Source organism: Euphorbia lathyris, chromosome 4, assembly GCF_963576675.1.
Source record: "Euphorbia lathyris chromosome 4, ddEupLath1.1, whole genome shotgun sequence".
Classification (NCBI taxonomy): Eukaryota; Viridiplantae; Streptophyta; class Magnoliopsida; order Malpighiales; family Euphorbiaceae; genus Euphorbia; species Euphorbia lathyris.
Genome location: NC_088913.1, coordinates 6,921,036 through 6,933,531, shown reverse-complemented (window position 1 = coordinate 6,933,531; position 12,496 = coordinate 6,921,036). Strand labels below are relative to the sequence as shown.

The following is a 12,496-nucleotide window of genomic DNA, read 5'->3' as shown; positions in this document are numbered from 1 at the left end:
CCATGAATTGGTAATTAATTATTTTTTTTAAGAATTAAATTATTTTTTCAATTGTTTTATATTACGTATTTTCTTTATAAAGATAAAAATATATTTACTTTTTATACAATTTATTTGTAATATGATTTTTTTATATAATAATGTTACAGATTTCTTTTTTGTTAATTAAATAAATTAAATTAGAAATATCAAATAACCCTAACTAAACAAAGTAATCCTCTTCCAACCCTCACTCAGAAACATCTAGTCCGCCGCTTTCTCTCTTTCACGGTTTCTCTGTAGATTGAACCTTTTCTTTTTACGAACTCTGTAGACAAAACTTAGTTTTGGTGTTTCTATTTTATTTACTCTTTCAATCCTGCCTTCCGTTCAACCCTCTTCGATCACCCATTTGTTTTGTTTTGCTTTGCGATTTTTATTTTTATGAAACGAAGGAGAAGTTCGATTTCAACGGTTTGCAGTCTCTGGCGGCATCGTGTGGTTGACAACAAAGGGCGAATAGAGTTTCGAGCGACAAAGGTCACGACCAAACCTCCTAATTCAAGCACCCCCGCCTCTCTTTCTGATTCGGAAAAGTCTCTGGCATAGAATCCTCCAAATTTCTGCTGAGCATTCTCTTTCAGTGGTTATTGCTCATGTATGTATCTTCAATCTTTAGCGTTTCATTATACAGATAAGCTCAAAATCGAGGTTTTCTTTTTTCTATCATTGAAGGGTTTTTTTCGCTTAATTAAAGCCATGAATTTTCTGTTTTAGATTTTTATATTTGCCTAACCTCTGTTCAATATCCTTGCTATCGTCTAAAATGGCTTCGATTCAGTGCCTTTAAACCCGTGAATTTTCTATTTTAGCATGTTGTCAATTAGGTTGTGAATATTTCTACTTGTCATAAATTTGATAGCATCAAAGGCATTTGCCCCCAAACAGATCTTTATTGTCTTTTTCTATGAAAAGAAATGCTTGTGAACTTAGCCAGAGATACCACTTTATCTAGACGGGGTTCTGTTTCAGTAACTGAGAATGCTGACATATAGCACTTTCCTTAATATATTATGTGAGGCCTATTATTTATTTTACAGATACAATATAACCAAGCCTAATCTCAACTAAACTACTTTAGTCAGCTATATGGGTATAAAATCAAGGGCATCCCTTTGTATTTTAAAACTACAAGATCTCAATTTATGAAGTGTTTGCTTAGCATTATTTATTTGTCTCTGTAATTTATCTGAAATGCACATTCAAGGAACACTATTTTTTGGTATTATTTCTTATCCTCACGAACTGCTTTTGATGAATATAAGGCATAACTAAATAATATCTCAAAGTTATGTAAATGATCAGTTGATAAAATTGAACTTTAAGAATAGTTGTTCTTTTTTCTTACTATAAATTTTCATATTGCCTTTTTAATGTATTTTAAATAGAAATTCTCTACATTGATGTGTATGCTTAATGATTTTCCATATAGGCATTAATTTGAGTAGTGATGCAAAGAGAGTGGAGAAGGCAAACGCTATCATTATCAGATTGTTGCATTTCTAAGCATCATATCAAGGTAATTCTTTTGATTCAATCTTAATTCTATTAAATGTTGTCGTTATAAGATTGATTGAGCTTGCAAGATTTTAAGTAAGTGACTAGGATAGGGAAATATTTCAAGGTGGGCATTTAGTTCTAAATATCACACTTTTAGTCGGCTCCAATGAATGCTCTAGTTGTCATTGAGTTCATGTTACTTTTACTAATTGATTACTTATAGAGATTGGTCACATGGCCTAAACGGATTTCACTTTTAACTCCGATGGAGGAGCCTTAGGCTATATATAACTAGTAAAGACTAGCAAACTGACAATAAAAAGATTATGAAATTCTAACTGTAGCTTACCTATTATTACACAGGTTAGTGAGAAACTAGTTGGAAAAGCCGAAAACAGTTTTCCAATATAGAAATTCTTCCTTGTGTTTTCTTAAATATGGCTGTACTGTTTGGAATATACTTTGGCTCTATTAGTTGATTAACTGATTTAATTCACTGATTTGACTAGCTGATCGTGAAAATTTGTTTGGTAAAACTTAGTGATTGTTAATAGTTGTTTGGGTAAATGACAAATAGACATTATAAAGCATTTATTTGGGGTTAAAAAGTAATAATTAGAGGTAAAAATGTCATTTAAAAGAGATAGAACAATAAACTAATTGAAAAAGCTTATAAAATGAGTTTTTTCAAAATTAGAGATTTGACTAGTTAAAACCTCTAAAGTGGTTCAAACCTCTAATTTTACTCCAAAAGCTCCTTACTAAACGAAGCTTTTATATGACATCCCAAAATTCCTCTTTCTTTTTGCTTGTTTGGCAAATAAGTTCTAGTTCTTTTTATCTCTTTTTATTATTATGTAAAATTTAGTGTTTATTTTTTATACTAATTATTTTCTTTAATTTTTTAAATGCAGATCAAACTTTTTTCTGGTGTGGATTCGAAGTTTGTTCAATTGTCTCTAAGTTGGAGATTATTTTTAGATTTAATATTTTTTTTATAAATTCTTTATGTTTTTCGATATGATATGATTAGATTAGCAGTTTAATTTTTACCATCATTTTCTATTGTGGATTTATAGAATATTTTATTGATCAGATTATAATATTTTTAATGATTTTTTTCTTTTATTCTTTCATCACAATTAAACTTGATGAAAAATAATGTAACAAGCCGTGTTCACACAACAAAAGATACTTTGTGATTAAAACAATAATTTTGTTAATATAACCATTAGCATCGAATTTAATTGGATTTATGACGATTTACTAGTAAAAAAAATTAAATATATAATATTGAATCTAGTTTGTCAAAATGTCGTTTGTCACAATAAAATAATAAATTAAATGGAATAAATATTATTTGTCATATTAACTAATTTTGTCCCAATAAGTATTAAATATTTGTCAAAATAATTCGCATATTGAGACTAATATAAACTTATAGCAACCAAATGCGATACATATTTTAACAAACTATTAGTCACAACATATGATGTAAAAGTGACTAATGAAATTTTGTCACAACATAATATTAACAATCGAGACAAATTGTAATTTTGTCACAACAAACTTATTGAGACGAGCTTATTGCAACGAAACTTGTGACCAATTTTTTTGTCACTACAAGTATATTGTGACGAAATATGTATATGTTGTGACGAAAAATTTCGTATTAATAAACCATTTTTTTTTGTAGTGGAACCATTTGAAAAAAGAAAAAAAAGCAGAAATCGTCAAAAAAGCGTTGAAGTCATAACCTGTTTAAGTAATTCACCAGGCTCAGGTATGAACTGTGGAGAATCTTTCGACAATTCAGACGTCAATGGAAGATTAAATTATTGTTGCTCAACCAAGGATGGGCTATCGACGAAATCAGATGCGGATGTCATGTCTGTAAGGCCAGGGGCCGTAGTTGTTTTTTTCGATGAAGAGCAAAAACTCTTGCATTCTTTCGTAGATGTCAAGGATGGAGTAATCTCCCAACCAATCGTGATACGACGGAAAGCTTTCAAAAAGTGACTAAGAGGATTTTTCGCGTACTGAAGAATAAGAATCTCGGATGAATATCTATCTAAAAGTTTGGAATGCGATGGACGTGAGACGCCACGCCTAATCCAACACCAGCTCCATGGAAGAGGAATGTTCCATGTCCTTGCAGGAGGAAAAACGACAATCCATCTATCTTCATACTTCTCGATGGGAAGAAGATCATCGATGAATAATCCCTCCTCACACATATCGGTCCTCTGAAGAGAAAATCGTCCAGATTTGTCCTTGAGAGATCTAAGAAGTTAGAAAAGATGAAAAATGTTGACGGCTGGAACTACTCCTTTTTCGTTACAAAGCGCGTAAAACTCCAGAAGCAATCTCCATCCTTGAGGATGAAGCTGAGACGGAGACAATTTGTTGCTCTTCAAAAATTCCATGAAGAAAGAAGGTAAAGGAAGACGGAGACAATAAGTTTTTGTTCAGTAGAAAGTGGTTTTTTTATTTTTATTCCTCGGCTAAATATTCATTTTTATTATGCTTGAAGATTCTATCAGATGTAGAAATGAGAGGTCTATCTTATCCTTGGTTAAACAACCAAGTTTTGACTCTCAATGGTCCTAATTTTGAGCATCTTCGTGGAATTATATGTGCACTTCGTAGTTCACCTTCACTCCAGAGATTAGTTATAAACTTGCATGTTTACGAGGTAAAGTTTGTTATAATCATATCAACTTCTATCGATTGTTTTAATTTTGATGTATTGTTGATTAAGTTCTTCGGCCTAACAAACTCTATCTTTAGTGTGAAAGGACAGTTCATCTTTCAGATTTGAATACTTTCTTAGAGAACTATTGGAATTCAAATGGGACTATCATCAATTGTTTGGTATCGCATTTGAAAACTGTTGAGATTATCGGTCTCTCTAAGCAAGATGATAAATGTAAGTTAGTACTGAAATTCATTAAGTTTCTACTTAAGAAAGCAAGAGTATTACAAAAATGGGTTTTGGTGATATCAAAAGATGGAGGAATAGATTTTGCATTTAAAGTTTCTCGAAAGGTGTCAAGCTTCCCAAGATGTTCTCAACATGCTATTGTTGAGTTATGGATGTCAAAGATTTAAAATGTTGAAAAGTTTTAGTATGTGTTTTTTTTCATGCTTCTAAGCTTGGCAGTTGACACTTATATTTTGGGCATGAAGTTGATATTTACTTGGAGCAAAATGAAGAATTTAATTTAAGTTATTATCTGTGGTGCATCTAATGATCTTATATAAGGGATTCTCTTTGTCTGTGTGTTTGGATTGGCTCCTGGCGAGTTCTATATTTGCTACTTTTGTTTTTTTAAAAGGTCAGATTTTTACCTAACATATAAAACAGAAAATTTTAATATTAACGTTTTCAAGCAAGACCAAGAGTCCGTTTGTTTTAATTACTGTTTGCTGTTTAGGAAAAACTGCTTTTCCAAAAAGAATTGATTCTCGGCTTTTGTAAAAGGCTACTTTTCATGGGTAAAAAACAAATAAAAGATGACTAACCAAACATTTAAAACTCTCATTTTTCAAATGAAAATGCAAACAGGAGCCCGAAAAGGAGCTACCAAACACCCCACAAGTTTGCCTATGCTTAATAGATATTTGAATGCATTAGTTTTATTGCCATTTGATTACCATTTCGGATCTTCCAAACAAATTTGTCAAATTTTTTGAAATGTTTCATGCATCTTGGAAGGTCAATTGTAATTGTGCTTGTAACGTATTAAATATTTTAGGCATTTTTTCATGAGTAACCTATATATGACAGACTTAATTATTGGTATTCTGGCAGTATTTTGTAAATGTGTTAGTAATATAGTAAAACATTTTTGACATACTTGATGTTTGGAAGGTTTGATGTGATAGTTAAATAACTGGTCACAAAGCGGCAAATTGGTTTATTCGGAGGTTGATTCTGATTCTGAAGATAAGGGTTTGGAGGTTGATTCTAATTTTGATTCTCACATTCATTCTGAAGAACATTGTAGTTAAATGTAGCAACAATTATCTGCTAAACTATCTATCTAATATCTATTACCATTTTGTCAATTGTGATGAAGATGTAGTTTTATGTTTTTGAAATGTAGGGAAATTATTATTTATCTACTTATTTATCAAACAATTTCTTCAATTAGTGGAATATTCTATCAGGATTGGTGGAATATTCTATCACACAGATGAATCAATATCTGTCTCCTTACGAGCACACTAATATTTTCAATTGTTTGGATAAGAATATAATTTCAGCATGTAGCACTGAATATCTTCTAAGCTATCTAATTTTTCATTTTGTCAATTGGGAAGCTGTAATTTCCATGGTTTTTTAATGCAATTTTAATTGATATAGAAGGATTTTTTTAACACTTTTAAATTGCTCATTTTTCAATTAAATTTTGTTAGTTTTTTTGGGAGGAAATCCAATTTATAAAACACATCAAAATTCCTTTAACAAAGGCATGTAATAAAAGTCCACAAAAAAAAAAAAAAAATATATATATATATATAGGGAAGGGATCAAGTGAGAACCCTCCCCTAAGTGAGAACTCACCTTAGGTGAGAACCACCCAAAACTACGTAGTTTTGAGTAGGAAAATTAAAAAAAAATACTACTGAAATCCAATTTATAAAACACATCAAAATTCCTTTAACAAAGGCATGTAATAAAAGTCCACAAAAAAAAAAAAAATATATATATATATATATAGGGAAGGGATCAAGTGAGAACCCTCCCCTAAGTGAGAACTCACCTTAGGTGAGAACCACCCAAAACTACGTAGTTTTGAGTAGGAAAATTAAAAAAATATACTACTGCTTACTAGGGGGTTCGAACCTAAGACCTATTCATCTACAATCCATGTTGTTCACCACTTAGCCAATTGCTCTTTTTGTATATTTTTTCGAGCGCTGATTAATATACCATCTCCCTTTTAGCTTCTATTGTTTTTTTTTTGTTTAATATTTGACGCATGCACTTATTAATATCGATTAAATATGCATAATAATGAATTATTAATATAAAAAAGGAAATGTGCATAATAATGAATTATTAATAGAAAAAAAAGAGAAATGTGCATAATAATGAATTATTAATAAAAAAAATCCAAAAACATGCTCTAATTTCTTATTTATTTAATTCCTTTATATTTTTGTAATTTATGTTACATAGGAAAATATATTTTTTTAAACATACGTTAGGACATATATTTTAACTTTTAAAACACGAACTATGAAGTTTAGAACGTACGACATATTTTTTAGAACATACGTTATGTTTTTTAGAACATGTGTTATGTTTTTTCGAACATGAGTTATAAATTATATTATAGAACAAATGAAAAAGCGATCCAGATATCTACTGATTTTTTAGAACATTATACTTAATTTTTAGAACACAAACTATATATTTTTTAAAACATACGTTATAACATATATTTTAACTTTTAAAACACGAACTATGAAGTTAGAACGTACGACATATTTTTTAGAACATACGTTATGTTTTTTAGAACACGTGTTATGTTTTTTCGAACATGAATTATAAATTATATTATAGAACAAGTGAAAAAACGATCAAAATATCTACTGATTTTTTTAGAACATTATACTTAATCTTTGGAACACAAACTATATATTTTTTTAAAACAAACGTTAGAACATATATTTTAACTTTTAAAACACGAACTATGAAGTTTAGAACGTACGACATATTTTTTAGAACATACGTTATGTTTTTTAGAACGCTTGTTATGTTTTTTCGAACATGAGTTATAAATTATATTATAGAACAAATGAAAAACCGATCGAGATATCTACTGATTTTTTTAGAACATTATACTTAATTTTTGGAACACAAAATATAAACTTTAGAACATGCGTTATGTTTTTTAGAACATACATTATGTTATTTAGAATATGAGTGTTATAAATTATATTATAGAACAAATGTAAAAATGGTCCATATATTTACTATTTTTTTAAACATTATACTTAATTTTTAGAACACAAATTATAAAGTTTAGAATATATGTAACAATATTTAGAACATCGTCCTTAACATTTTAAAATATAAATTATAAAAATATAGAGGAATTAAATAAATAAGAAATTAGAGCATGTTTTTGCATTTTTTTTCTATTAATAATTCATTATTATGCATATTTCTTTTTTTATTAATAATTTATTATTATGCACATTTAATTGATATTAATAAGTGCATGCATCAAATATTAAATAATGTAAGCTAAAAGGGTCGTAATATATTAAGCAGCACGACACATAGTACACAAGAAAGACAATTGGCTCAGTGGTAAACAACATGGAGTATAGATGAACAGGTCCTAGGTTTGAACCCCTTAGTAAGCAGCATCATTTTTTTTTAAATTTCCTTACCCAAAACTAGTTTTGGGTGGTTCTCACCTAAGGTGAGTTCTCACCTAGGAAAGGGTTCTCACAAGAGTCCTCTCCTATATATATATATATATATATATATATTCCATTGTTATAAGTTATTCTATCAAGTTACTTTTTGTTTTTCCAATTATATTTAAAAAAATCTTATTCACCTTTTGAATTTACAAAGTATTGCTATCTCTTTAGGATTAATTGAGTATGGATCTAATTAATCTGACCCGTTCGAAATGTAACGGGTCAAGCCCATCTTAAGAAATGGACAATTAGGGTTTTAGCTTCCTATAAATAGGCTTAACCCTAATCACAACATAAGATAAGAGAAAGGTTGCCTCCTCCTCCTCCTCCTCTCATGCGCCTCCTCTCTCTCTCTCTCTCTCTCTCTCTTCTTCTTCACTTTAGTCTCTGGATTATTCAGTCTTTTCTGGCTAACACTGTGCGGTTTTTTGTTACCGATGGTACAAGATCGTGGTGATAAGATCCGCTTCCGCTACTCTAAGAGATCTACATGTTCTGCTATTCAATAAGGTATCCCGAACCTGTATATCTCAAATGGATTAATTGTCGTTAATCCCTTCAGATTAAGAGGTCCATTCCATTGTTATAAATAATTCTATCAAGTTAGTTTTTGTTTTTCCAAATATAAATGGTTTTAAAAAAATCTGATGGATCTTTTGAATTTACAAAGTATATTGCTGTCTCCTTAAACTTGTCTAATGTGATATATTGGGCATCTTAATTTGTTTAAATTGACCTATTGACCCCATAAAAATGCTTAGAATGGTCTACTAGGCTCTTTTCTTTATTGCTGAAAAAAGTGAAATGAATAGAACTGAACTGAACTGAATTAAATGCTACTGAATACTGAACTGAACTTAACCGAATGCTACTGAACTTAATTGAATGCTACCGAACTTAATAATAATGATGATATTAGACTCTAAAATAATTTTAATGATAATATTTGACATTAATAAGCTTATAATAATAATAATGGTTCTAATAATAATAATATCAATAATAAATAAATATATTATTAAAGATAAAACTAAATTAAATATCAAAGAAAAGTGTGGCTCGATAAAAGCCTATGAAATAAAATAAAAATGAGTCTAATTTAAATTGAAATTACAAATTACATACAAACATAAATTTACATACAATTTAAAACCTACGAAATTAAATACAAATTTTCATATGAATACAAACTTTTAACGTTTTATTACAATTAAGGGTTAAGGTGCAAAAAATACCCCTAACGTTTTGGGTAAGGAGTAATTTTACTCCTAACATCTAAAATGATGCAATTTTATCCATAATATTGATAAGTTGGGTAAATATGAGAAATAATTCATCAAACTGTCTTCTCGGTCATGAATCTTGTCATCTACACATCACACGTGCGTTATTTTATAAATAACAAATCACAAACATATGTTGGCTACCAATGTTAAGGTTTAAATTGCATTATTTTAGACATTAGAGGTAAAATTGCTTCTGATTCAAAACGTTAGGGGTATTTTTGCACCTTAACTCTATAATTAATTGTAAAGCCTATTCCATAAATCTAGTTTTATCCATTAATAATTGAAGGGAAAAAAATGCGATTCCTAATTTTCAAATATGGATGCATACTATAATTTTATTTTTTGTTAAACGATGTATATTTTAATAAACTGCCATTTCTTTATCTAATTTATAGATAATTATAATTTATAGATAAATAATTATTATAATAATAATAAATAATGATAAATTATAGATAAATAATAATAATAATAATGATAATAAATTATATATAAATAATGATAATGATAATTATAATAAATAATGATAAATTACTGAATACTGAAACTCAATGATTAATTAATTTCAATGTTCTCTTCCAAAAAAACTTCAACTTTAACATTTATGTATTGGTAATTAACTTCAAAATTAATATTTATGTTGTCATAAATTAAGGATTTTTTTGGATAACTTTAACAGTTGGTCTTTCCTCCAATTGAGGGTTTCAATTTTTTTTTCTTTTTTTTCCATAATTGTTGCGTAGAAGCTTCTATAATGGAATGGAGTAGTGGAGGCAAAGGAAGAAGAAACAAAAAGCTCAAGTTGGAAGAGAAAGAAGACCGAATCAGTTCATTGCCAGATCCCCTTCTTCACCATATCCTATCCTTTTTGCCCTCAACTGTAGACGCTATTCAGACTGACATTTTATGGAAGAGGTGGCGGAATCAGTGGACTCATGTTCCAGTTCTCATTTTCGATTCTGGTATGTACTATGATTACTCTGTTGAAGAATTCGTTAGATTTATTGATAATACCCTGCTTCAACATGACTGCTCCAAGATCAAGAAATTACACCTTGCTTATGACTTTGACAAGGGTTCTAATTTTTGTTCGAAAATCCGATTTGCAACGAGAAAGCATGTGGAGGAGCTAATTTTGGATTGTGGTTCTCATTTATTGTATGATCCTTACCGGTTGCCTCAATTCCTTCTCGACAACACTTCTTTGGCCAAATTGGAAATGGTTTATTGTTATTTTATGGGTGATTGGAAGGTAAATTGGGGATCTCTCAAGGCGTTGAGGATGCAAGGTTATGCAAGGTTATGCTAATAGAGATATGGTTCGAAATATTTTATGGGGCAGTCCTTTAGTTGAATTGTTGGAATTAAACCATATTCCAATAGATGACTATGTTATTGATTCCAAATCATTTAAAATCTTGATTCTTGATATTAGTACTCCTATTGAATTTCATTCTCTTATTGAAATTTCATGTCCAAATCTTGAGCAATTAACTCTCATGGGACTTAGAGAGTGTAATACTTCGACAATTGAAAATGTTGTATCTAGCTGTCTGCTGCTTCGTTCATTGGATGTAAAAGAATGTTATCTCAGTCAGCTTGTAGTTGCTTCAAAATCTTTGAGAAAGTTAGTTTTGGGAAATATCCATTAAAGCGGTGCAATTGAAATGTCATGTCCAAACCTTGAGGAATTCAAATGTTATGGTTTGAATAATGCCACATTTAAAGTGATTAATTTTCCATCTTTAATTTATGCTACTCTTGATTTTGAGATTCCTCCATATGTGGAAGGATGCGGTGAACATGTGGCCAAGGTGATCCTTAAGCAGCTTCAAAATGTCAATGAGCTATCAATAGGGGCTTCCTTTATCAAGGTAAATCTATATAAGAAAAACTTTCATTTTTTCTATATGTTTTTTGATTCTGCGACCATAGACAAATATTTGATAGCTAAATATTAGAATTTAATACCATTGGAAGTTTGCTTTTTACTTCTCAGCTAAATATTCAAATTAGCAATTGAATTATTATTGTATCATTTTTTAGAATCTTCGTTTTCATTATGTTTGAAGATTCTATCGGATGGAGAGATGGGAGGTTTATATTATCCATGGTCTAACAACAAAATATTGACTTTGGATCGTCCTAATTTTGAGCACCTTCCTGGAATTATGTGTGCACTCTGTAGTTCACCTACACTTGAAAGATTAGCAATAAAGTTGAATGTTTACAAGGTAAAGTTTGTTGTTATCAAGCTTAACTTCAATTGATTGTTGTGCCAATTATGTTTAAGTTTGATATATTGTTGATTAAGTCATTAGACCTAACAAACTCTATGTCTAGGGTGGAACGACTCCATATGCTTCCCAAGAGAACTACTGGAACTCAAATAGGAGTGTCATCAATTGTTTGCTGCCGCATTTGAAAACTGTTGAGATTATTGGCCTCTCTAAGCAAGATGGTAAATGTAAGTTAGTGCTCAAATTCATTAAGTTCCTACTTAAGAAAGCAAGATTATTAGAAAAGTTGGTTTTGGTGATATCAAAAGATGGAGGAACTGATTTCGCTTTTAAAGTTTCTCAAAAGTTGTCGAGCTTTCCAAGATGTTCTCAGCATGTCATTGTTGAGTTGTTATATTCTCACTAAATCTCGGGATGTGAAATATGTATAAAAGTTCAAAAAGTTTAGTTTTTTTTTTGTGTGTAAGCTTCTAAACTTGGCAGTTGACACTTATATTTTGGGCATAAAATGAAGTTGATGGACTTGTGTTGCTTGGAGCAAAATGAAGGAGTTAATTTAAGTTATAGTCTAGCTATTCTTATATCTATATATATATATAGCTTAGATATTCTTTTTTATCACATTTGTATCTACTTTTTTGAATGAAAGGTTGGGACAAAGTCAATGCGCCTAGATATCCCAACTAGGTTGGCTCATTTGTATCTACTTTACAACCATGACTTCAATGATTATGTGTGTTTGGATTGGCTCCTTGCGAATATCTTTCTTTTGCTAAATCTGCAATTTTCTTTATTTGTTAATCCAATTCAATATTATTTATGGTCCTTCAGCGAAATTGGTCTTCACCACAAGGTATTCTATATGTCACAAGTAAGGCTTAATACAATAATGGTAAGCTGAACTTGGTCGGAAAAACCAATTGCCTTCCCAACTTTAAGAACATCTTGTTAGTCATTTTAACTTGTTTAAAATGACTAATT

The 12,496-nt window shown here is 29.9% G+C and overlaps 1 protein-coding gene and 1 long non-coding RNA gene across 2 annotated transcripts; both read left to right on the top strand.

The window, feature by feature from the left end:
• The first annotated feature begins 229 nt into the window (after positions 1-229).
• LOC136225609 (uncharacterized) lies at positions 230-2,661 on the top strand. The gene is made up of 3 exons (XR_010687186.1): positions 230-637; positions 1,472-1,558; positions 2,454-2,661. It is a non-coding gene; the product is annotated as an uncharacterized lncRNA (long non-coding RNA).
• Positions 2,662-8,406: 5,745 nt separating this feature from the next.
• Positions 8,407-12,008, top strand: LOC136225850 (FBD-associated F-box protein At3g52670-like). The gene is made up of 5 exons (XM_066013988.1): positions 8,407-8,496; positions 10,022-10,237; positions 11,067-11,149; positions 11,348-11,509; positions 11,619-12,008. The coding sequence occupies exons 2-5, from the start codon at positions 10,030-10,032 to the stop codon at positions 11,919-11,921; spliced, it is 756 nt and encodes a 251-aa protein (XP_065870060.1). The 5' UTR covers positions 8,407-8,496; positions 10,022-10,029; the 3' UTR covers positions 11,922-12,008.
• Positions 12,009-12,496: the final 488 nt, after the last annotated feature.

Coding starts and splice junctions, on each gene's coding strand:
- LOC136225850 (XM_066013988.1), top strand. CDS start 10,030: ATGGAATGGAGTAGTGGAGGCAAAGGAAGAAGAAACAAAAAGCTCAAG. Junction 10,238..11,066: donor AGTTCTCATTTTCGATTCTG/GTATGTACTATG, acceptor CATATGTGGAAG/GATGCGGTGAACATGTGGCC. Junction 11,510..11,618: donor TAAAGTTGAATGTTTACAAG/GTAAAGTTTGTT, acceptor CTCTATGTCTAG/GGTGGAACGACTCCATATGC.